Below are 26797 nucleotides of genomic sequence, written 5' to 3'. Positions count from 1 at the left end.
GGACACTGCAGTGGTGAGCACAACACCTGGCAGTGTAATGGGCACGGAAAGGGATGTTAAAAGACCTCAAAGGTTTCAGGAGATGTGAATGGGGTCCCAGATGCAGAGTGTACAGACAGATTTCCAACTGCAGGTGTCTGGGAGCTCAGGAGAGATGCAGTGCATGCTGATTAGTTTAGGGATCAGGCTGAGATGTGGTGAGCTAGTGAGTCTGTGAGATGAATGGCTCAACAAGGAGGCTCTGCAATGGAGAAAGGGACCAAGGCAGCCCTCTGGAGAGATCCACAGGGAAGTTTTCCACTGCAAAGCCAAGCTGAGAAAAAAACATTTTGCACATATTTCTTTGCCATTCAAACATCAGCTTGAAGAATATATTAGTTTGAGAAAACCAAGTAACATAGCATTTCTGTTTCAGTGGAAACTAGATTATAAACACCTTCAGTATGCTTTAAAACAAATTTGGTTTAAGTAAAGGCTGGTATTGATTTAAAAAAAAAAAGATAAATGTCACGTAATCTAGATTCATGGATCTGAGTCAAGCAAAGAAAAGGAACACGTGACACATATCCTAGGAGGATTTGTGGTATTAGTAGATATTGACTCACTTTAATACAAGAAACTGCTATATTGGAGGTTGGGGATGTAGTTCAGTGGCACACTGTAAGCTGTACCCTGAATTCAATTCCTAGTAATGAAAACAAACAAACAGAAAACATGATGCTATATTTGCAGCACACTTTCTGTAGAAGAAATTAAAATGATTTCATCAATGCAGAATTGTAATTACTTTATTATTGTTTTATCTTTATGAAAGGTTATCACTATGTTCCCCAGTCTGGCCTTGAACTAATGACCCTCCCACTTCAGCCTCAATGAGCAGCTGAAGTTCCTGGCAATAGCCCACCATGTCTTTGCCAATTCTGTTTAAAGAAAAGATAACAGTAAGCACAGCTAGCTCAAATACTTGTAAGAAGTTGTTATAGGAACTCTATAGCACCGCACTAAGTATGCAGGCAAAACAACTTTTCTCTTTACATAGTCAAGTGTTTTTACATATATTTACTACTATATTGTATTCTTTCATACTTACAAATAAAAGACACCTTGAATATCTCTCAAAATCACAGGTTTAAATTATAATGTGGCCTTATGTTTAGCATGTTTAAGTGATATTTTCTTTTAAGGGTAACAAGTTAACACTTATTAAGAGCAGTTAAGTGATAGTTCCTTTCTTTTGGACATTAGCTTTTAAACTTAAGGTCAACCTTCTGACCTTTTGAAGAAAAAAAAAATCAATCCATACAAAATGGGAAGCACACCCCATCTGTTCACATACAGGTGATGGAAATACTCTAAAGACATGTCCATTAAAAATGTGACTACTAGCCTGGCGTCGGTGCTGCACACCTTTAATCCCAGCACTCAGGAGGCAGAGGCAGGCAGATCTCTGTGGGTTTGAGGCCATCCTGGTCTACAGAGTGAGTTCTAGGACAGCCAGGACTACACAGAGAAACTGTCTCAAAAACACCCTCCACGCCGGGCATGGTGGCGCACGCCTTTAATCCCAGCACTTGGGAGGCAGAGGCAGGCGGATTTCTGAGTTCGAGGCCAGCCTGGTCTACAGAGTGAGTTCCAGGACAGCCAGGACTACACAGAGAAACCCTGTCTAAAAAATAAACACCCCCCACCAAAAAGATGTGACTACTAATTACTTCATGTGCACATAGGAAGAAAAGATGGAAAGCTGACATTCTACTCCACCTATAAACTACAAGCAGGAAGGCTATCACTGGGATCTTAAAGAAGGGAGTGAGAAAATGCCTGCACAGGTGCCAATGCGATCTCTCTCTCTCTCTCTCTCTCTCTCTCTCTCTCTCTCTCTCTCTCCTCTCTCTCTCTCTCATATGCACACACACACACACACACACACACACACACACACACACACACAGTGCTAATAAAAGCAGTGAACTGTTTTCTTGATGTCCTTAGACATTTAACTAAAACCCAAAAGTTTAATTTTATCAGCTAATTTTAATGCAAGCATTGACCTTTCAAGATGCCAATATTATCAAATCTCTTTTAATATTAAAAAAACCAATAGGGGGCTGGGGAGATGGCTCAGCAGGATTAATTACTACATCACTTAGAAATTAATTTCATTTCAGCTTTAGGCTGACTTGTAGAACACTGGGGAAATATAAAGATACAACAAAGAAAGCGAGCAAGGTTCATTTGAGTACTTACACTACTATCCAACAATGAAAACCAGTCTCTGATGGTAAAGAATGAGGTGCAGATTCTCACTGGGGTTAAAATGGAGAGGTGTTCTTGCCCTCACCAAGTGAAGGAAACTGCACTAGTTCCCAGCCCAGGATTGTAGTTTTGGAGTCATCCAATGTAATAAACGTTTTGTGGAATAGGAGATGCAGGCTTTGTTATGTTTGTAAGAAGCTTCCCACGGCTCGTTTCCTGTTAAATCTAACAAGTCTACAAAACATGCATCTTATTTCAGAAGAGGCGCTTACTCGGAGATGCTTAGCTTCAACTTCTTCTAGGCCAATGAAAATCAAAGTCCAATTGTTTGGAATTAAATGATGGACTACTCTCCAAAGATCCATAAAATATTCACACCAGATAGCCCAAGGTTAACTCTCCTACAAAGAAAGGAAAAAGAGTTTTAGTAGAACTGCTTGCCAAAGTATCTAAGGTCTGATTCTAATAAAATTAGCAATAGGAGGGACATCTGTTTCATTGGTGACAGCTGAGGTGACTCCGCAATGCAGCCTGTCACGGCTCAGCAGGTGAGTTCAAGTAATGGTGACTACTTCAGTAACTGTGCTTAAAACCCATGTTAGGATAAATTGATTTATGGGGTGAAAAATTAATTTTTCAGTAGACTTAAAGTGCTACATCAAGTAGAGAGAGCTACAAACTTTTTTAGTAAATATTACACAGCGCCAATTAATTTTGTTTTTTGAGACAAGTTTTCTTTGTGTGGCCCTGGCTGTCCTGGAACTTTCTCTGCAGACCAGGCTGGCCTCCAACTCACAGAGATCCACCTTCCCCTGCCTCCTAAGTGCTGGGATTAAAAAACATGTGTCACCACTGCCCAGCATCTATTGATTCTTTAAAATAGAGGATACAGAGACGTTAGGCCTTGACTTGAATAGAAATCTATTGATTATTAGGGATTTCTTGGTGTCTTACTTTTCTATTGCTGTTGTAAGATACCATTACTAATGTTGGGTGTGATGGCACAGGCCTTTAATCCCAGCACCCACAAGGCAGAGGCAAGTGAATCTCTGTTTGAGGTCTGGTCTACAGAGTGAGTTCCAGAACAGTCAAAGCTACTCTGAGAAATCCTGTCTCAAAATAATTATGATGATGATGATGATGATGATAAAGATACCATGACTAGGGCAGCTTATAAAAGAAAGCATTTCAAAAGTTTAAGAGTTTATGAGCATGGCTGCAAGCTGTCAGCCTCAAAATCAGCCCCCAGCAACACATTGCCTCCAACGAGGTCTCTTATTCTTTCCAAACACTTCTACCAATTGGTAACCAAGTATTCAAACATATGAGTCTATGGGGGCCACCATGCCTGGCCTTAACTATCTGCTTTAAAAGCATATTTAAAGATTTTATTTATTTATTTGTTTGTGATTTTGTATATTGACAATACACTTATTATAAATTTTGTATTCCATTCCATATATTTGTATATATGCAACTATAATGAAAACTTACTAGAAATTTTAGAAAAAATATATTCTTACTAATACTGACAAATGCCTAAGACACACCATAATCAGCTCAAAGAGCAGTAAGTTTGGGTGCAATTCATTTTTAAAACAACGTGAAAGACACAAACTCATTCTTCAAAGCAGTCTGGATACTGAAAATCTGACAATTGCACCTTGTTGGAGGTGAATGGAGAGGCTGGGTAGAAAGTTATCTTCATTTTCTAGTGTGCACTGTTAAGCCATTTAAATATTTCTATATTGAGCATGCATTATTTTTGCAACTGAAAAATAATGAAAAACCTTAGTTTATATACTTTACAAAATGATATTCCCATTTAAAGTCTTTCTTATATTAAAAAATATGAGGCTGGGCATGGTGGCAAACACTTTTAATCTCAGCACCTGGGAGGCAAGGACAGGTGGATATCTATGAGTTCAAGGCCAGCCTGGTCTACTCAGTGAGTCCAGGACAGCAAGGGCTACACAGAGAAACCCTGTCTCAGAAAAAAACAAAAACAAAAAACCCAAATGACCGGGACTAGAGATATGGCTCAGTGATTAAGAGCACTGACTGCTCTTCCAGAGGTTTTGAATTCCAATTCCCAGCAACCACATGGTGGCTCACAACCATCTGTAATGGGGTCTGATGCCCTCTTTCCGTGTATCTGAAGACAGCTACAGTCTACTTATTTACATATGCATTTATATACATAAAATAAATAATTTAAACAACAACAAAACAACCAAGAGCAGACAAACATAAAAAAGCAGAAGGGGATAAATGTTTCTATCTATTTACAATTGTCTGCTTTCATATTTTCTATGTAATAAAGAAATTGAGGAATAGAATTTGTTTTGACTCAGACAGTGCCTTCCACAAAAGATACAGAATAATGCCTCGCACATATAACACCTTCATATTTCCAGTAGACACCCAAAAGAGTTTTCAGTGTGTAAACAGTATACAGCACATGTAAGCAGGTTGACTTTCCTTCTCTTTGTGAAATCTGATACTCAGTTCAGACAAGTCATGTGGCCCATGTGCCCAGGCTGTGAAGTAGCTCATTCTGGAACACATCTCTCCTCCAAATTATGAACAGCAGCACGTGTAAACACAATCTTTTTCACAGAGGCTTGCCCAGCAGAGTGGGCCAGGCACACAGATCCTCTGCACCAGGCACTTCCCTTGACCTTTTACCCGCTTTAGGTTCTTGTTATGACAGCTGGACCCCAGAAGCTAAGTCTTCAGACTCCTTGATACACATTAGCAGATTTTCTCAGCCTCAGGAGTGGTCCACTTACTTCAATCAGTATTTGAAATACTAAAGCACTGAATCATCAATATGACAACACCATAAATCTAAATTTGTAAATAATGTGAGTTTCATTACTGAATTCATAAACAGCTTCAACAGACAATTTTTCTTCTCAGTTAGTTCTATTTTGGAAAGGGTACAGACTAGGTCTTTGGAAAATATAATGACTTTGTGGAATGTTCTGCATCTAAAGTGGAACTCCAGGGGACACAAGTCAGCCTGTTATCTGATTTAACCAACAGGGAAATGGTGGTTCTGAGGCCCTGATAAACTAAACCTATCTAGAATCTATCTACAAATCTTGTGGTGCGTGTGCTGCCTTTGCAGAATCTTAACACAGGAGGACTGATTAAGTCAAGTTAAAGTTAATAGCAAGTAACTACATTGAGTATTTAACTTCAAAATCATAAGTACTTACCCAAGCATTCCTGACTCTTTGGTCTTTATGATGTAAAGGAACATCAACAATGTATGAAACATATTATTTCTGCCCTAGAATCAAGACAAAGACAAAAACCTGGTAAGATTTAAACTAAAAAGATACAGTCATACAAATGCAGACCTTATCAGCTTGAATCACACCAGTTCAAAATCTGACATAATTCAAAGTTGTATTCATTCGATACACAACACCTACACTTTGCTAACAAGTGGGGATCCCATAGCAAGATGAGACCCATGGGACATGGAGCAGGAAAGGCCTGACAGTAAAGAATGACAACTGAGTGTGGAGTGTGATGGGCAGCAGATGCCAGAGAAACACAGGGAAGCCCTAACTTAGACCGCAGAGGCAGGAAATGGCTTCCTAAATGCCAGAATGTAATACAGATCTGAAATATGAACAGAATGCTGACAGACTGGGTAGAGAGTGTGTGTGTGTGTGTGTGTGGGGGGGTCTTACATATTCGAAACCAAATCATGAAGCTTTTCTGAGGTTGATGGGTCTATACGTTACACATAAAACACAATTTATCTCCCAAGCACACTACTGTAACAAGAGTGTTAGGATTCACATAGATTTTAGCTAGTCTTCAAAATACTGTACAGTATCCCTTTTGCATATAAAGAACATGTTAAATGGTTTTATCTGTAAGAACAGCCAGGCAATGTTTGCCAGTTCTGAAATTCAACAATGATTTTTAAGTGATGGTCTATAAAATCCCTCTATTGGTAGATCAACTTTATATGACTTCAGGTGTGTAAATTTTATAAGGTAGTGTTTTTCTTTCATACCATTAAAAAAAAAAAAGTGGGCAGCCACAGGAGCCCCATGGCTCAAAATACAAACGCATGGACACAAGTAATATTAACTACACCAGAAAGAAGTTGCCATCTCTGCTGGGGACCTGATACAGAACTCAGGGCAGGATTATATGTATGGAGGAGCCTGCCTGTAATCCTAGCACTCAGGAAATGGAGGCAGAACTGAAGCCACCTGGGCTACACGATAAGACCCTTACTAAAACCCAACAAAACCAAACTGCAGTCAATGCAAAATTTCTCAGTAAAGATGTTGATAACAAAATTGCAAAGATCACCAATAAAACTTCTTTGAGACCAGAATAAAACACCTACACAGACATGTGAACTATTAGGTAACTTCTTATATAAAGTCACTTGGTCACATTTTCTAACAGCCTTGGAAATATTCTGTGGCTTAAAAATCAAGTGTTAGAAATTTGGGCTAAGGAAATGATACAGAATACAGACAGTTGTGTGTATCCAGACGGGTGTTTGACAGTGTTTGCCATGAAAAGCTTAGCTGACCCATGTGCTCAAAGGGGAATGTGGCTGGAGAAACTATGCTGGAAAGCACTTTTATGGCAAAACAAATATTTTTATAAAAGATTTTTAAAAAAATCCCAGCACTTGGGAGGCAAAGGCAGGCGGATTTCTGAGTTTGAGGCCAGCCTGGTCTACAGAGTGAGTTCCAGGACAGCCAGGGCTATAAAGAGAAACCCTGTCTTCAAAAACAAACAAGCAGACAAACAAAAAAAGAGGAAAATTATGTTTTAAAGTTAGTTATTAAAAGCAAAGTATAAGGTTATATAAATAACATGATTTCAACCCTTAAAAAGATATAGAAAGAGCTGGAGACAGTAGTGCACATCTTTAATCTCAACACTCAGGAGTCAGAAGCAAAAACAAATCAACAGATTCAATTTTTTTTTTTTTTTTGGTTTTTCGAGACAGGGTTTCTCTGTATAGCCCGGGCTGTCCTGGAACTCACTCTGTAGACCAGGCTGTCCTCAAACTCAGAAATCCGCCTGCCTCTGCCTCCCATGTGCTGGGATTAAAGGCGTGCGCCACCACCGCCCGGCCAACAGATTCAATTTTAAAAGTACCACCAAAATGCCATTCTGATGCTCCCTAGTGACATGTTCTTTAGGGACAGGGATGTAGCTCAGTGGTAGAGCACTTGCACAGCATGCATGAGGTTCCCAGTTCAACTCCAAAAAGAAAGGAAAGAAATACCTTTGGAAGATTGTAGACATGTCGCTGATAGATTAGCTCATAATGTGGGGGGTTGACAGCACTCTGATAAATACAAAACACATTTTCATTCGTAACATCTGTGAAAAAAATGTGACATGTTAAAAAACTAAATCTTTAGGGAATTTCAGGCAAAAATGTCAACATGTTCTTTAGGAGTTAGAACCTGGTTTATTTGGCGTCTGAACGAAGTGCTGAGAAGTAAATGTTTTCCCATCAGGGTACTTAGGGTGTGGAGGTAATCTCGAATCCAGGTAGGTGCAAAACACATGCATGATGATCTGAAAATGACACAGCAATCATTCAAAGTTAGCATGACAATCTAGCACAGACAGATCTTTGAACAGATTCTTTCTAACAATTTCTTTTATAAAGATAAGAAATTTAAATCACAAAACATTTAGTCTGGGGATTTAGTAAGGCTCAGCTTATACGTCACACAATCTACTAGAGTATTGCCCTGGCTGTGATCGCCACCACACCCCTAAAAAAATTCACTCAAGCTGGGCAGCAGTGGCACACACCTTTAACGTCAGCACTAGAGAGGCAGAGGCAGAGGCAGGGAGAATCTCTGAGTTCAGGGCCAGCCTGGTTAACAGAGTGAGTTCCAGGACAGCCAAGGCTAAACAGAGAAACCCTGTCTTGTAAACAAACAAACAAACAAAAAAAATCACTCAAAATTGAAAACATGTGTCTGTCATCATATCTACTTGACCTGTAATGGGAAGCTTTAAAGAGAAGCATTGACAGCTCCCATGTGGGGAAACAGGCGTGGCACACGAAATGGGGGAATTCAAACACCAAGTTTATTTCACCTTCATTTTGGTTTTTTTATTGCAATCCAAGAAAAGCAGACATTTCTCCTCCCTCTCTCCACTCTCCCCCACCCATGTGTGTGTGTGTGTTTCAAGGTTATACCCAGAGTCTCACACATACTAGGCAAATGCTCTTTCACTTAGTCCTTTTATTATTTTGATATAAGGTGCCATTAAGTTTTTAGGCTGATCTTGACCTATTCTGAAGCATCTCAGGCTGGCCTTGAACTGAACTTAAACCCTCTGCCTCAACTTTCTGAGTAGCTGGGATTATAGGCCTATACCTGACCCAGCTCCTTACTTTCTGTTAAAATAGAAAGTTTGCATCCATATAGTTGTCAGCAACACTAAGAAAAACTGCATACACTCAATTTAAAAATCAACATCGAAAGTTAATTTTCATGTAAATAGTTAATACAAAAATAACAACTTTCAAAAACATAGACTTTAATGCTGTTTGATTTGCTAAATTATGGTAGCAATTTTTCCTAAAGTAATAATCCCACATAAGAATGTGTCATAATATTTTTTGCTACATTACTTACCACATAAAAACAAACTATTTCCCACTACCACTTTATCAATCTTTTAGGTCCAATAAAGAACAATTAAGCAATGATGTGTAATAATGAAAAACTGCTTAGATATCACACAAGCACAAAGGGAAGCAGGACACGCCACCTTGCACACAATGTTCCTGCAGGCACACTGAGGAACTTCAAAGGCGAATACCATGTAAGGAAGCAGACAGTCTCCTCAGTGCTGGGCAAGAGATTGGTGTGATTCTAATCATTCCTTCTTACTTCCTAAGTTCTTTCTAGTACTTTATAATGAGAACATAAAACCATGTCAATATAATAACAAATTTATCAGGCTAAAAACTATGGCCTTACAGCAGAATCAGTGGGCAGGTCTGTATCCCACTTGCGCCCTTTGAAGTCTCCACCTCTGTTCCATCGGAATGAACTCATACAGCCCCCCTGAGAAAGTTCTGTGGAAGAAAAGTAAAAATTAAATTGCTGTAGGCCAAAATGAACAAACAAACAAAAAACAAAACAAGAAGGCCAGAAGACTACAATAAGGAACATATTCTGTTGTAAAACCTTACCAGAATAGTAGAAAAAAAGAAAAAAAAAAAGAAAAAGAAAAAAGGAAAGAATGAAGGAAAAGGAAGAAAGGATACACAGGAAACTGTAACTTAAAAGAACATTAATTTATCATAATACATGATAGCATTTGAATTCTGATTCAAACAGACAACATTTAAAACAGGATTATCTATTTCATGAGATGGTAGGGTATTTAAAACAACAGAGACTATTTGATAGAATAAGGGAACATTACAAATGTGAGGTCTGATAGCTGACTGTGGTCAGTATGTGCTAACAGCATGGTTAACACTGTAGAAAGCTTTGTTTTACAAACACATTAAGAAAACATTACAGATGAACTAACAACTGAAAGACCATCCAACAAAGGAACTTCAGTGAAGGAGCTTCACAAAATGGCTAGGCTCTGACTGACAATGACATACATGCAGGACTTGCTTCCGGTGAAAAAGGCAGAAAGCAGCCTGGGAATGACAGGCAGGGAAGCCTGAGAGAGACGTGTTCCCGACTCAGTGATGCAAAGGTTGTGAGGTGCGTTTGAGGTGGGGGCACTGAGCAGGTAAAGCGGCACATGCTCTATCCCTGAGTTCCATCTAGCGTGGTGTGCTTGCTTGAAATTCTTGTAGACAAAAGTTTCTACAAAGTTATGAAAGACCGCTTATTCTTAAAACTGAATCCATAACACTTTCCATGTAAAAATGTATGAAAAATTTGAATTCTGAAATGCTATTTTAAAAATCTGCTTTAACAAAGAAACATTCTATAGTCTGTACAAATGAACAATAACTAATTTTATGAATTGTTCCGAGTATAAAAGTATACTGAAGAAAGAATATGGGCCGGCTCAAGAGGTTGACCTTCCTGATTCCAGGTCAATCTCCCCAGATCACATCTCCCCCCAATTCTAAGCATATAACAGAAACCGCAAATTAAATAGAAATTACGAAAATTACAAGAATCAGATTAGCATACTGATATTACAAAGAGTAGCACAGTGGCACTCAGTTCTATAGTGTTAGGAGTAGAAAATGAGTCCAGCCTATTTAACTCATATTTAAATTTCTTATACAGAATAAAATGATTAAAATCTTCAAAGACACTCTTTTGACAGTTCTTAATGTGTCAACTAGAGGACTGACAAGTTGTTCAAATATAAGCCTTAATTAACCCCTACTTAAATATACACTTATAAAATATAAGACCATAATTACATTTTTACTTTTTTCAAAATATGTTTTTCCTTGTTATCTTTCATTTACAAAAATCCTAATGTTGCAAAAGAGCTTTCATTTTTCCTCTTCAAATCAAGTTACCTTTGATTCTTTCAAACAAGTACTCCTGATTTGGTGTTAAGTCTAAATACTGCACAATTGCATTCAGTGTTGGAATGAGAGGAGCTTTGACCAGGGCGGCCTGTTTCAAGCTGGTGACACTTGCCTCTGTTAAAACACAAAGAGCGCAGATTACTCATCAGACTCCAGTGAACTTCACAGTTTTCCTTGCCTGTTTTCAGATAGCTGGCTCCTCACTGCCTTCAGGATTTTACACAAGTCTGCAATGTCTTCCTTAACACTCTAGCTCAGATTTCACCCGCCAAGCACAAAGATGAGTAACTAACTAGCCCTACACTTTCTTTTTTCTGTCCCAGCACTAATTATTTTCTTCCACCAATCCTGTTTATCTCATTTATTAGAAAGAAAGCTCAACAGAAGCAGGGCTTTAGCCATTTTTCTGCATTTATAGCACAGCACTGCCTAAATATTAAGTGCCTGCAATAAGCACTTATAGGTATATTAAGTGCTTATTGCAGGCACTTAATATTTGTTAAAGAATAAAGGAAAGCAATAATTAATATTTTTTTAAAAATTATTTAATAATCTAAAGATTTATTTTTATTTTATGTGTACAGATACCTTGCCTACATGCATATCTCTGTACCATATATATACTTGTGCCTGTGGAGGCCAGAAGAGGATATCGGATTCTCTGAACTGGAGTTACACTTATCTGGTTGTAAAGCTGCTGGGTAGGTAATAGCCTGAGTCCTCTGAAAGAGCGGCCAGTGCTTTTAACCACTAGGCCACCTTCCCTGCCCCTGGGTTTTGTTTGTTTGTTTTATTACTTTTAACTATGTATTTCTGTGTGTCTGTGTGTAATGTTTACATGATTGCAGGTGAACATGGAGACCAAAGGTATTGGATCTCCTGGAGATGGATTTGCAGGTGGTTGGTGAGTGCCGGGACCTGAACTCAAGTACCCTGCCAGAGCACTATATGATATTAACTACTGAGCCATCTTTCCAAACCAGAAATAACTTGCAGTACATAGTTTACATGATTTCATGTAAGGTGGCTAGATTTTCTTACTTTCTCTTAGACACACACCTCTTCTAAAAAAAGGTATCCAAATTCATGTTGGCAAAACTAATATATAGGAATATATAGAAAATATTATAGGTATAAAAGATATAACACAGCTTTCAAAATAAGCTGTATTAAAAGTTACCCACTGTACCAGAGTAAGATGAATGATAGTGATTTCCTTTAGAGTATGAAAGATAATCATGCAAAAAAATTAAGAGGAAAAAAGGCAGCCTAAGCATATAAGCAGTACCTGGTGTTAGAAGGAATTATTCCAATATAGAAGCAACAGCATGAACTGGCCTAAGCTTTTTGAAGGGAATATATATATTGAAAACCTTATTCACAGCAACATTACTTATAGGAAATAATCCAAATGCCAATCAATTGGTGAATGGGTAAACAAAATGTATTAAGATTCATTTTGAGTATTAGTTGGGCATAAAAAGAAATGAAATACTTGGATGAAACTTAAAAACATATACCAAGTGAAAGAAGTCAGTGACCACAAACAGAGTGACATCACTAACTCGAAATAGCACCAACAGGTCTGTCTGCAGAGACAAACACAGAGTGGAACCTACAGAGGCTGGAGGGAGTGTATGGAGAGGAGAGCGATCGCAAAGGGGGGGGGGGGGGCGATGACATGCTCTAAAGTTAGCCGTGCTGGTGGTTCAAGCACATCTTTGGACTGTCCACCTTCGAATAAAGCTGCTACATTTGAAAACAATTACAAACATTTTCTTCTTCACTGGAAGACAAAGGATCTTCACCAGCCCATTATACCATGTTTTCCACTTAACTGATCTACTAAAAGTAACTCCCACACAGGGCTCTGCTTCACATACCTCCTATTTGTAGCTCTGGACAGCCCATCCGTCTCATCTGGGTGCTGACAGACTCAATCTCTTGCACAAGTGGCACTAATATTGTCTCACTGATCCACTAGGGAAGAATGAAGAATGGCTTCTGTAGTTATCATTCTAAAGTATTTCTCGAGTTACTATGCCCTTCTTTTAGGTTAACTTTTGTCTGATACTTGCTTAACCAAGGAGTCATAAACCACAGAGAGAGAGAATGCAGGCAGCAGCACTGTGAAGCTGAACGTGGGGCTGCCAAGCACACATCAGCTTAGATTCTTCCATCCTACCTGCTGCTTATTGGAAGAAAATGTTAAACTCTCAGCTAGATGTTACTTTTTTTTTTTTTTCTAAAATTTCTTTTTTCAAGATGGGCATAGTGGCTCATGCCTATAATACGGGTACTTGAGAGATGAGGGCAGGAAGACTATAAGTCTGAGGTCAGCTGGTCTATACATTAAGTACCATGTCAGCTGGAGCTACACTGTAAGACCCTGCCTTCAAACAAAACACTTTCTATAATTGTTACCCTTGGCTGAAAGGAAACATAATCTTCTGTCTACACATACTCAAGTATTACCATACTACTTGTGTTGGTTTATAATCAGTAAAGCAGTTTTCAAACTGAAGTAACTCACTAACTCACTGTAGGCTTGTCGATGATCTAACTATAGATAGATTTACTTAAAACCAGTTTATAAATATTACAGTATTACCTTTAAAGATTAGAAATTTCAAATTCCCTTTTCCATGGCTAGTATCAAACTAATTTGAGGGTTTGAAGAGAATCTCTGATATGTGTGTTACTGTTCTGTGTTTGCAGTGACTCTGATCCCTACTTCTGTTCCTAAGCTTCTGTTTAACTGAGAGGATGAAAAAATGTTCCAGATGAAATACTAACCCACAATTCCCTATAAAAGTTTGAATGGAAAAAGAAAAAAAAAAAACCTTTGAAAATTAAAAGGTCTTTTCTTTTTATATTATTTTAATTGTGCATGTGTTTATACACACATGCACATGTGAGTAGAAGCGATCACACAAGCTAGAGACACTAGAACCCCCTGGGCTGCAGTTATAGGTGACTGAACTGCCTGACATGGGTTCTGAGAAACACTCAGGTCCTCTACAAGAACATACTTGCTCACAGCCGCTGACCCATTTCTCCGGCCCATGAAAGCCTTCTAAGAGCTAACAGCTCTTATCTTAAATGCGACCATGTCAGTCTTGCTTAACTGCAAGTGTGACAATGCGCAGTTCCAAAGACACCCTGTCACTTACTTTCTTCTGTCACATGCAAACAACCTGCCAGCTACTCTCTGGCTACAGCAAAACTGCCTAGTTAAAAAAAAAAAAAGATACTGACCTCATCCCCAGAAATTCTGCCTGAAAATCATAGTACTGAACTCAAACTACTGTATTTATTTTACTTTTTAATTTTTAATCTTGAAATAATAGCCCAGGCTAGTCTTAAACTCTCACATTTTTGCCTCAGGCTTCTTAGTATGTATTTTAGGCATGTGCCACCATGCCTGGCTACTTACCCTTCCTTCTTGATACCTTACTTAAAGCATACTAATGGAATACATTTGTTCTAAGCCATAGAGGAGAACCTGGGACTCACAAAAACCATCAGGCTGAGAACTTACCATCTGTGTGGAAGAGCTGACACAGACAGTAAGAGGACTCTTCTAGGAGACTGCATAAGTACTCTAAGTAGTATCAAATACATGAGTGTCTTCTGAAGACCATCTTTTTGTCTCTCTCACAATTCTAGGTACACAATATACTGACAGAAATCTTTTGGGGAAATAAAATGGAAACATCTTAAAAGCATACTGTTCCTTTATTTTCTCTGTTTCATTTATTTATTTTCCACTGATTAAACTGACAGAAAATCTTTTGGGAAATAAAATGGTAAATTTTAAAAGCATACTGTTAGCCGGGCAGTGGTGGTGAATGCCTTTAATCCCAGCACTTAGGAGGCAGAGGCAGGTGGATTTCTGAGTTCAAGGCCAGCCTGGTCTACAGAGAGAGTTCCAGGACAGCCAGGGCTATACAGAGAAACCCTGTCTCAAAAAAAAACCCCACCCCCCACCCCCCCAAAAGAAGAAAAAGAACAGCATAGTGTTCCTTTATTTTCTGTTTTATTTATTTATTTTCCATTGATTAAACGTGGAAAGGAACACATAATCCCAAGGACACTGACATCTCTACCCTATATATGCACCATTTTTTTCCCCTAAAATTTCTTTTTTCAAGATGGGCATAGTGGCTCGTGCCTATAATCTGGGTACTTGGGAGATGGAGGCAGGAAGACTATTACAAGTCTTCTGAAATTACTTTTAATAATATTTACCTTTAATAATATTTAACTCAAACTGCCGGGTAGTGGTGGCACACACCTTTAGTTCCAGCACTTGGGAGGAGGAGGCAGGCAGATTTCTGAGTTCAAGGCCAGCCTGGTCTACAGAGTGAGTTCCAGGACAGCCAGGGCTACACAGAGAAACCCTGTCTCGAAAAACCAAAAAAAAAAAAAAAAAAAAAAATTTGTGTTTTTATTTTGTGGGTGGGTGTATGTATGTCTGACAGTATGTATTGTATGTGTATCTAGAGCCCTTGGAGGTCAGAAGAGTGCATTAGATTTCCTAGAACTATAATCAAAAGTGGTTGTAAATTACCATGTAGGTGCTGAGAATTGAACCCAGATCCTCTGGAAGAGCAGCCAATGCTCTTAACCGCCGAGCCATCTCCCCAGCCTAGAACTTACATTTCTAAACTTTGCTGTCCATGAATCCATGTGGTCAAGAAGCTGTCTATTCATAGTCACTCTTGCCCAGACCTATTTAAAAAACAAAAACAAAACCAAAAAAAAAAAAAAAACCTTCAGAAACACTAATATTCATTTAATTAACATTTAGTAAATGTTTTTTTTATTACTAATTCATGGTTGTTGTTATTATACAAATATATCTTTTTTTTTTTTTTTTTTTTTTTTTTTTTTTTTTTTTTTTTTGACAGGGTTTCTCTGTGTAGCCCTGGCTGTCCTGGAACTCACTCTGTAGACCAGGCTGGCCTCGAACTCAGAAATCCACCTGCCTCTGCCTCCCAAGTGCTGGGATTAAAGGCGTGCGCCACCACCGCCCGGCCAAATATGTCTTTAAAAGTTATTTATGTTGGTAGGGTTTATGTGTGTGTGTGTTTGGCTTTTAAGTACAAAGTAAAAATATAAAACCCCATATGATATTAAATGAATGGAGTACAGATTCCCAAATGTATTTTAAATATACAGTCTAGCACATGTTAAGTACAATAGATACTTGAGAATTTATTGTTATTTTTTATTTTGGTGTAGTGCTAGCGACCAACCATAGTGCCTTGTGTATGCTACACAGGTAAGTACTCTATCACTGAGTTACATACTCAGCTTTGAGAGCCTTTTTCCTAATGATCATGGAATGTTATTTTAGGGAGGGCATTTTAATTAACTATGTATCACACAGTGTAAAAGTTTAACACATATACACACACACACACACACACACACACGAACTAAAAAAGCCAGGCAGTGGTGGCACACACCTTTAATCCCAGCACTTGGGAGGCAGAGGCAGGCGGATTTTTGAGTTCAAGGCCAGCCTGGTCTACAGAGTGAGTTCCAGGCCAGCCAGGGCTACACAGAGAAACCCTGTCCCAAAACCGGCCCCCTCCGTCCCAAGTTTAACACAAAAGCTATTCCACTCTGAATGTCCAATGTTTCCAACCATTAAAAAAGATCACAGGAAAAGTTTTCTAGCAATATGAAAGTCATAATATATTAAATTATTTTTATTTTCCCTTTACCTCTTCTGCAGCTTGCTTAGAAATGAGATCGGCTTCATCTTTGTTAGCACTTGGGGCCTGAGATCTACAGGCAAGCTGATATTGAAACTTCTTTAAGGTTTGTGCATAATCCCCCACAGAACGACTATAATTCCAGAAGGTAGGACTCGTAGAAGGAGAGGTGGAATCTGGGCTCCCTGAAATTAAATTGAAACAGTTTTAGTCCTTACAGTAATTTTTAATGTAGCAGTAATAACTCAGAGATGCTGGGTACCTAGGCAATCCCTAATAATACTCGGGGAATCAGAAGACACACACCCCCAACTATACTCAGGAGTCCCTTCACACACTGTTCTCAAGGAATCAGAAGATAAAACCTAGGAGCCTCTCCCCGGCCTCAATATTGTCTTCTCTTTGGAGATCATTGGTTCCTTGCGTTAAAAATTAACAAGAACATATTCTGACAGTATCAACTTGACATGCCCAAGAAGTACAAATGATTGGGAGTGTCTATTTTTGTTGTAAAATTAAACTTGTTTTATTAAGACTTTTACTAATTCAGGGAAAAACAAATGTTTGGAAGTTCCTCTGAATGGAGCACCAGCAGCACTCTGTTAAAAGGCCTTTTTCAACTTAAGGCTCTACAAACTGAATTTTACATGGTAGCCTGTAGTAATTCCTGTGTTGATTAAAACCTTCTGTGGAAACATAAGACAATGATGTCCAAGAGCTCATGTCCATCGGTGCCCCAACTTCAAGTCTTCCCGCACTGGAGGACCAGTTGCTTTCTCTTCTACCAGCATGTAGCATTGCTAAACAAACAAGTTCTTAATACCGAGTATACTTATGAAGAGCTTATTTTTACAGAGTTTGAGAAACAAGGTCTCCATCTAGCCTGCTCAGAACAAACAAAACTCTGCTAAAACTGAGAATCATGCAAATTACTAGCAAATCAGACTCCAATGTAAAAATCAATACTATAATACAAAAGTTTAGGTATTTATTTAGTGTCTAAGAATTACAGCTAATTGAACTGTTTGACCAACTTTGAAAAAGTGGGCTTAGCATCACTGACGTAAGAAAAAAAGATTGAAAAAAAAAAAAAAAAGACTAAGCTAAACTTTAGAGTCCAAAGGTACTAAAAACAACTGAGCTAAGAGATAACAAGGTTGTTCTTTTCAGAAGATTGCCAGATCACTAAACATTGACGAACCCACAAGGAAGTCTCTCTTTAAAACTATCTTTGCATTAATGCATCTGGGCAAGCTCTCTGGTGAATTACTACAAGCAGCTGGAAGCAGGAAACCAAAGGAAACTACTATGGAGGAAGCTGACAATCATGGTGACCACGTTGTGATACAATTCCCTCCACCAGACCCATGTATCAAGTATCTCCTAAGCTACTGCACAGAGACATACAACTAAGCTACCAGAAAACACTTGGGAGTGCGTGATGATAAGACAACTGGACAAATCCAATTTCCCCAACAGCATGATCTCTTTAAAATAAACATGTCATACACACACATTCTAAGTAAAAGAAGGCAAAAGAAATGCAACTAAATGGAGCAACCTCCATCAGTGAAAGAAACAGTGAGTTCTAAAGGTCATCATTGGGTCAACTATAATAGCAATGTGTCTCAATTACAGTGGTACTGCAATTTAAAAATTCATTTTGAAGTTAAAAGGGGAAATGTCCTGTTCTCAGGGGACATGTGAAATATCAAGAGATGAAGTATCACAAGGGCTGCACACTGTTTTTAAATGACTCCATGTAAGTGAGTTGTGGCTTCTCACTCCTAGAGAACTGAGTTTGAATATGGAATTGGAATTATCTATATGAATTATTTGCTAGCTGGATGCTTTAAAAACCTAAAATATGATGCCTAAGTAATAACAGCACACACAGTACTCAGAAATTAACTTCTAAATACCATTCTCTAAAAAAAAAAAAAAACAAAAAAAACAAAAAACAAAAAACAAACAAGCAAAAATAAAAGGAAAAACAAACAAACAAACAAAAACCCTAACCCAGTTTCAAGAAAACCAGAGTGACCCCAGAGACAGCCAGGGAAAGTACAGAATGAAGCAATATTATTTTGTGTATCAAGAAAGTGAGGGAGTGGGGAAAAATGACAGGCAAAAATGGGAAAGGTGGGGCACAGGTGGATAAGACAATGTTCAAAGAAAGACACCAAAAACACCGTCTCTCTCTCTCTCTCTCTCTCTCTCTCTCTCTCTCTAAGACAGGATCTCACTTTGTAGCCCTAAGCTGTCTTGAACTCACTATATAGACCAGAACTGTCCTATAACCCTCAGAGATCTGCCTGCCTCTACCTCTGGAGTACTAAGAGTAAAGGCATGTGCCATTAAACCCACTGAGGATAGCTAGTACTAGGGAAGCTGAGAGGAGTGGATCCCTGGGGCAACTGCACAGCCAGGTTAATATAACTGCCACGTTTCAGGCCACCCACGTCAAAGAGCACAGAGTGAACAGCACCCAAGGAAGGATGCTTAAGGCTTATCATATGTACACATGTACAATATGAGGGTATGTACACACACAAATCCCTACATACAAATGTATGGGGGGAAAATATTGATGGAATGATACAATTAGAAAGTCCCTCAACAGACAGGCTTATAATTCTAGCACTCAAAAGACTCAAAAGACTGAGTCAGAAACACCATAAGTTTGAAGATTGCTTGAGTGACATAATAAATTCTAAGCCAGCCTGAGTTTAATAGCATGATTCTGTTTTAAAAAATACAAAGATTAAAAAAATATATTCCCCATGAGAACACAGCAATAATTTTGAAAAGAATTTTAAACTAATGTTAAAAGCAGCATTAAAATTTATAATAGGATATTTACAAAGCTGAGAGTAGGTTTGCAAAAAAAAACTATTAATGTATGCAGAATATTTAAATTACCTAAAGCTTACAAACACAGCAGAATAGTTAAATGTATAGAAATAGGCAGAGACAGAGAGACCAGAATTTACAGTCCATGTTCTTCTCAATGTGTCAAAACCATTTATACAAAAGTGACCATAGAGCCTCCAAGCAAGCCTGAGATTAAAAAGCCTTCCCCACAGAGAAATGAGAGAAGCCCCAAACATTAATAGATATGGATCAGAATCTCTAACCGCAGCACAATTAACTTAGGAGGAAGTAAAGATAACTAGGTCTTGTCAGGCTTGACGATGAAAAGCAACAGCAATAACACTCACAAACATCGATAACAATACTTCTAAATGTGAAAGAAAAGATAAAAAGGAAATGAAAAATATCTGAAAATCATAAAAGATATGTACTAGTTGTTCTTTGTGCTACTCTGTAATCTTCAGTGTACTTCAAATATTTCAAAGTTTCAAAACAGAAGAAAGTAACAAGATAATATTGATTTGTTTCCTTGACATTTGTGGCACTTGCAGGCAGAATTAAATTAAAAACCCCTAGAGAGATTTCAAGCGACACAAAGAGCCATGCTCCAATAACTTGGCTTCCTCACCATGGCCACAGTTTTGCACCTAATGTGCTTTCTGTGGAAGATTCCTGGGGGGAAATCATTACTCAGTTCAATAACCTAATTTGGTTTCAAATAATTGACTTTGTAATAATCAAATCCACCTCAAATAGATTAAGACTGGCTAACACTGTTTCCCTAGGTAAACTATATGCTTTAAGGAATTATTAAGAGACAAATTTTATAATGTTATTAAAAAACAAAACAAAAAAACAACCTCCCCCCAAACCAGTAGCACTTTTAGGGGCAATGATGCTTTTCCTCAACCCTGCCTCGCGTATCAGTCTTCCAAATAGCCTAGTCAAGACCTGTCGTTTGAACAGCTTGCTACACACTGCTTCAAAACATACACAGTCACAATTTGGGGGCATGCTATCTCATATGAAAGGGTTTTTAAACTTACAGCAGAGAAAGACTTAAGATTGCTCAGGTCAGCTATGTTTAACCTCCTAAATTTAACAGTTAATCTACTATTAGTTTAAGGATTATGTAAAGTAACAAACAAAATATGTGTATCAGATGTAAATGAAATACCGTACCCAGCTTCACTCTATGCTGTTTCTCTTCCTCACTTCTAAGGAACGTGTCCAAAGTTCTCAGGTCTGTCATGTAGTCCTCTTTGTCAGTGGGTGAGTTATAGACCGTGGGTGGAGAACGGTAGCGAGCTCTCAATCCACTGCTCTCCACTGGGCCCACAGTGGTAGGGTATGGAGAAGAAGGAGACAGACTAAAGCTCGCCAGCTACACAAAAGCAAAGAATGGGGTTTTACTTAAGTTCACTTACAATTATTTTTAATTTTTAAAAAAATATTTATTTATTTATTTTATGCATATATGAGTACTGTCTTCAGACACACCAGAAGAGGGAATCGGATTCTGTTACAGATGGTTGTGAGCCACCATGTGGTTGCTGGGAATTGAAGTCCGGACCTTTGGAAGAGCAGTCAGTGCTCTTAACACTGTGCCATCTCTCAAGCCCTATTTTTTAAAAACTAAGAAAATCAGGGCAAGAGAGACAGCTTAGCAGATAAATCACTTCCTGTTTTGGCTTTGGTATCCAGCACCCACATGGCAATTCACAACCACATGTAACTCCAGTTCTAAGTGTTATGATGTGCTATTCTGGCCTCCATGGGCACCAGGCACACATACCTGATGCATATAAATACATGTAGGCACTTATACCTACATATAAAAGTCTTAAAAAAAAAAAAACAAAACCCTATGTATTCATAAAGCTATGGTATTCTAAGTAGAAGTTAAACAAATTACTTTTGGATAGTAGGAGTATAAGCAATTCCTTTCCACCTCATTTTCTAATTTTCTATAATGATCATATATTTTTCTTATGAAAACCATTTTTAAAAGCCATACTCAGGAGGGGAAGGAATATGGTCAAAATATATAAATTTTTTTTCAAATAAAAAGCAATAACCTATTATTTTCTTTAAAAAAAGAAAAAGCCAAACTATCCTGTGGGATATGGATTCTAACTACACATTTCTCATAGTATTTAACTTCTATTAAACTAAAAATTGTACTGGGCAAACAGTAGCATCTATTTTTCATTTCAAAGGAATATCATGTTAAAAGTTAAGAGACAGACTGTTGCTTTCTTCTAGGCAATCTTCTCTCATCCAGTACCTAGAGATGTTCATCTAACAGGACAGTGAGAGCTTCCCACAGACTGCTTCTCTTTTGATGCCTTTCTTGCAGCCTTATGCCCTACAGAATTTAAATATTTCTCTTTCTTCCTTCCTGTTCGTTCATTCTTTCTTTCTTCCTTTCTTCCTGTCCTTTCTCTCTCTCTCTCTCTCTTCCTTCCTTCCTTTTTTTTTTCTTCGAGACAGGGTTTCTCTGTATAGCCCTGGCTGTCCTGGAACTCACTCTGTAGACCAGGCTGGCCTCGAACTCAGAAATCCGCCTGCCTCTGCCTCCCAAGTGCTGGGATTAAAGGCGTGCACCACCTCTGCCCAGCCCTTCCTCTCTCTCTCTCTCTCTCTCTCTCTCTCTTTCTTTCTTTCTTTCAGATAGGGTTTCTCTGAGTGGTCCTGGCTGTCCTAGAACTCACTCCATACACCAGGCTGACCTTGAACTCAAGATATCATCTACCTCTGCCTCCCAAGTGCTAGGATGAAAGGCGTGTGCCACCACTGTTTGGCCAGAATTAAAGCTTCAACCTACACATTTTGTTAGTGATATCCTAAAAAATTAGACCAGCACTGACATTACTAAGGAAAAAGATTTCTACCCGTGAAACAGCAAGTGTGCACGCCAGAAGCACACTACATGAGGATCCCTAGTTTTAGCTCAGAGGATGTGGCATGACAGAAAGTGTTAAATAAAATTCTACAAGAGAAAGTGAAGCCTTCACACAAAAAGCTTAAAAAGGGAAAATATGCATCATAGAAACCAAAGACTTATATTATGTTCAAGACTGCAGAGACCAGCTGGTGAACATTTATGCTTTACTAACTTCAAAATGTTCATGGTAAGACTCCTGACTAAGAGGAAACCTGGTTGCTTTTCTGGGTCTTCATGGGTGATTTAGACAATCAACTGTCTTTCAGTTTCCTCACCAACTAAATGTAAAGTTTGGACTCACAGGTTGATTTTAGTGTAATTCCCAATTCTGAAGTAGCATCGCCAGGCAAACAGAAAGTCATTACCTTATTGTAGCCACTGACAGGCGAGTAAGTCACCCCAGGGCTGTAAGAGCCCAGGCTTCCTGATGACAGGCCTTGCAGCTGAGGGCTGTACCCAGTCATACAGCTGGTGGCAAACTTGGGACTGGTACTGGGGGAACGAGATGGGCTGTAACTTAGCACACTCTGACCTTGAATGGAAGGGGAAGGTGGAGATGGAGAGATTTGGGTGGCTGCTAAATCACGGGGAGGTGTGGTCTGCACAACTAGAAGGGAAAGAAAAGAAATTAACACACAATATTTATTTGCTTTTGTAGACAGGGTTTCTCTTTGTAGCCCTGGCTGACCTGGAACTCACTCTGTAGTCTGGGCTGACTTCAAACTCTGCCTGTCTCTGCCTCCCAAGTGCTGGGATCAAAGGCCATCGCCTAGCTACAATATATATTTAAATTAAAACAAGAAGTTTAAAAATTAGGTTTTGGCCGGGCAGTGTGGTGTATGCCTTTAATCCCAGCACTTGGGAGGCAGAGACAGAGGCAGAGGCAGGTGGATTTCTGAGTGTGAGGCCAGCCTGGTCTTCAGAGTGAGTTCCAGGACAGCCAGAGCTATACAGAGAAACCCTGTCTCAAAAAAACAAAAACAAAAAAATTAGGTTTTGTTATATAACTCAGGCTAGCCTTGCCCTTAAACTCTTCCTGCCTCAGTCTCTTGAGTATAAATAAAATCATGATAGCAGATTTAAGGGCTCAGCACAGTGGCACAAGCTTTTAATCTGAACACTTGGAGGGTGGAGAGAGAGGTGCATTTGAGGCCAGGCCAGCCTGGTATATATATTGAGTTCCAGGACAACCAAAGCTACAGAGACACTAAATAAATAAAAAAATTAAACCTTAGAATATAGATAAGTTTTAAAAATATATAAAAAAAAAAAACCAAAATTAAGGAACTCAATCCCCACACCACCCCCCCTAAGGTGAAAACCCAGAAGGATCTGGCTATGAAATCACACGAAGCATTGTTGCGTAATCACAACTAACCGGCTGCTTACTATTTCTACGATGTTTAAGAGTAAAACACATCTGCACAATGTTATCTGATGTTCCATTCAATCCACAGAAATGACAATGATAATCGCATAAGAATTTCCTATAAACTGGCTTTATGTAATAGATGGCTTTCTAGCTCAGTCTATAAAAAGGGAAAACTAAGATAAAGGCCTACCCCTTGCTGCCCACCCCCAACACTTACCAGCTGATTTCAGCCCTAACAGTGCTTGCTGTCCAGGGCTAACTACCAGACTTGTTGGTGCTACGGTATATTTGAAGTATCTCCAAAAATCAAACAAGGCATTAAGACTGAAGAGAGATGCGAGGGCGAGTTCTAGAAGAAAATAGCAACTTACTATTATTAAAATATTCTCCTCACTTAGTTGGGGGTACGTGGAGGTCAGAGGACAACTAATCTAAGTTGGTTCTCTTTCTTCACCACGTCGGTTTTGGGGAACAAACTCAGGTCGCAATGCTTGGTGCTGAGTGCTGTAACGGGTAAGTACCTCTCCAGCTTCAATTTATTATTTTAAGAGGCAAAAAGGTCCCAGTTTCACTTTGGTTGGGGAATAAAAATTACTTCGTACTTTTAGCAAATTAACATAGAAAAATTAAAAACTGGTTTCTTCTTCCTCACGTCAGATACCATTTAATCAAAGTGGGAGATGCAGAGCATTTACTAGTGAGTTTTAAACTATTACTAATTCTTACAATAAACAATAAACATTTTTACTTTCATTTTAGTAGCCAAGTGAGTGTCAGAGAACTCCCAGCTTATTAGTGAGCCATGACTCTTGCACCTAAAGACCCCAAATCCCTTCCTTTTCCATCTGCCACACCCATTCTAATAAGACTAGGAGAAAAAATTCAAAGTTATTTTTATGTGTATGAGTGTTTTGCCTACATGTATTGGATTTCCTGGAACTGGAGTTGGTTATAAGTCACCATGGGGGTACCAGGAACCAAACCTGGTCCTCTGCAAAAGCATTATGTGCTCTTAACCTGAGCCATCTCTCTATTCCTGCATGATAGAATCCCCTCATCCCAAAACAGGATTTCTTTGTGTAGACCAGGCTGACCTTACACTCAAGAGATACACCTGCCTCTGCCTCCTGAATGCTCTAACTAAAGGTGTGTGCTACCACCCCCAGGCTCTCTAAGACACACTTAATTGTGTATAGAATATATTCCTAGGACTCTTTATAGCTCAGGGATTAATCTGATCTGGTCTTGAAGGTGAAGAGGGGTTTTTCAGGAGTGGCAAGGGTAAACCTTATTACCCACATGCTTTATTTCTCTTCCTAGGATTCCTAACTACCTAACTCTGTATTGTTTATTAACTTCGTTTGTTTAGAGTTAAGGTCTAAGGTGCCAGGCTGGCTTCCGATTCTGATTCCTTCTACCTCCCAAGTGCTTAGGCTAGATGTTCTGCCATATCTGACTTCTATTTTAGTGGGTTTTGTTGCTGTTGTTTGTTTGTTTGTTTTTAAGACAGGGTTCTGCAATTTATCTTAGGCTGGCCTCAGACTGGAAGTAATCCTCCTGACTCAGCCTCCTACTAGAATGTTCTTTCCATAACAGGGGTTACCTTGTTCCTTTCCCACAAGATTCATGATACTGGGAAACAGATGAAGAACTCATTACTTGTCTGAAGAAAAGAATGAATACTCACCTATAAGAATGAATTAAACCTATAAGCAAGTTTTCATTTGTAGTAAATCTAAATTACAATGGAAATTACTTACCAATATACCAGAGGGGCCAGTATGTCACATTATAATATGTACTAATTAACTTTCCAGTCCTGAAAAGATTAGAAAGGCTTTTCAGTTATTTTTTAAAAAACACCCCCACCTCCACCATAAACAAACCAAACACTTAAAACCAAAACAAATATAAAAAGCCATAGTAGCAGCCAACAGTAGTTGAAATTTTCACTTTTGGGCTGATTAACAACTTACATTTCAGTATATATCATTCCAGCCATGGATACATTTAGTAGTCCCCAGGCTAAAACCACTTTCCTAGTTTCTGTTTCTTTTCTCATCTTGATGGTTCTGTCAATAAGGGAAGGACTGGGGCTTACTTCTCCTTGCATCTATTCAAAGGCAAAAAACAAAACAGCCTGAAATTAAAAGAAACTACTCTCAGAAACGTCTGCTGTAAAGTAACCGCCCCCCCCCGACTTTTCCCCTCCCACTTCAATTAATATATGAAACGTTTGATATTAGTATACGAAACGCAACCCTGAAATATCTTCTTAGGTACTACAGAAAAATCAACAGGGAGCTTGATGGTTATTTCAGAGAAGATAATGTTTCCAATAAATGAAAATGTTTTGCTTCATAATGGAATGGTTTGTTATTAAGTTTGCAAAGAGTTCATTTGTCTCTGATTCGAGTTACTAGGTCTACATGAAGAGACACCAAATACCAATTTTTGTCATTACTGTGTCAGACTCTAACCTAAACCATGGACTAATACAACTAATACAGGTTCAGGATCTCCTTTTGGTAATGAAATTTTAAAGCTTTTCTCAGGAGGTGGACGGGTATCATCACGTGAAGAAGGGTCAACACGTGCATTCAGTTTGGGTAACTAGAATTGTTATCTCCTTTGTCTCGCTAGGCTCAGCTCTGCAATCACTGACAGAGCAGCTCCTGGGAGTCATAGTCTACAGAGCTGACTGGTATCCTTCCCGCCTTCCTGCCCCGCGACAAAACTCTCGTCGGAGAGCTTCCCTCCCTGGCTACCTCAGTACAAACTTTATAATCATCCTTCATGTGTCTTTCTTCCCTTGTACTACAAGTGGCAGGACTCCTGGCTACATCCTCCCCTGGCTGAACCCCAGGCACAACTTTAGGCTTGGAATTCTGGGGGACAGCATGGACTCCATGTCCAGGAAGCACAAGACAACCCCGCCAAACGCACCATGATCTTCAGCAGGAAGCCGTGGACTCGCGCCACTCCCTACTGCACATGCGCAAAGCCAAGCCTAAGACGGCGGTGGGCCCGCCGGGCTACAGTTACCGGAAGGACCGGGCCGTCTCTTCTCGCGA

At 39.0% G+C, this 26797-nt stretch overlaps 1 protein-coding gene across 4 annotated transcripts; it reads right to left on the bottom strand.

Moving 5' to 3' along the window:
• Positions 1-2014: 2014 nt before the first annotated feature.
• Tmem209 (transmembrane protein 209) lies at positions 2015-26780 on the bottom strand. Of its 4 annotated transcripts, none has more exons than XM_034519723.2 (15): positions 26670-26780; positions 25700-25836; positions 25484-25542; positions 23941-24072; positions 22717-22958; positions 20587-20788; positions 16540-16715; positions 15467-15538; positions 12688-12784; positions 10793-10918; positions 9264-9361; positions 7722-7836; positions 7538-7635; positions 5481-5554; positions 2015-2657 (listed from the first exon to the last, which is right to left on the bottom strand). In XM_034519723.2, the coding sequence occupies exons 1-15, from the start codon at positions 26670-26672 to the stop codon at positions 2603-2605; spliced, it is 1686 nt and encodes a 561-aa protein (XP_034375614.1). In that variant the 5' UTR covers positions 26673-26780; the 3' UTR covers positions 2015-2602. The 4 variants fall into 4 exon arrangements, with proteins under 4 accessions (XP_034375614.1, XP_034375613.1, XP_076769694.1 ...); XM_034519722.2 differs by lacking the exon at positions 26670-26780 and adding an exon at positions 26492-26660; XM_076913579.1 differs by having other exon boundaries at positions 2455-2657; positions 25700-25863; positions 26670-26774.
• Between the last annotated feature and the right edge of the window lie 17 nt (positions 26781-26797).

Source organism: Arvicanthis niloticus, chromosome 15 (genome assembly GCF_011762505.2).
Source record: "Arvicanthis niloticus isolate mArvNil1 chromosome 15, mArvNil1.pat.X, whole genome shotgun sequence".
In the NCBI taxonomy this organism is placed as follows: Eukaryota; Metazoa; Chordata; class Mammalia; order Rodentia; family Muridae; genus Arvicanthis; species Arvicanthis niloticus.
The sequence above is the reverse complement of the archived record's forward strand: the minus strand, read 5'-3'. Positions and strand labels throughout refer to the sequence as shown.

Bases quoted from the DNA above. Each gene is read 5' to 3' on its own strand.
- Tmem209 (XM_034519722.2), bottom strand. From the start codon at position 26,521: ATGAAGGATGATTATAAAGTTTGTACTGAG. The intron at 7,636-7,721 runs GTTCTAACTCCT...TTTTTTTCACAG, and splicing joins TCAGACGCCAAATAAACCAG to ATGTTACGAATGAAAATGTG. The intron at 5,555-7,537 runs GTATTTCTTTCC...TCTTGATTCTAG, and splicing joins ATGTCTACAATCTTCCAAAG to GGCAGAAATAATATGTTTCA.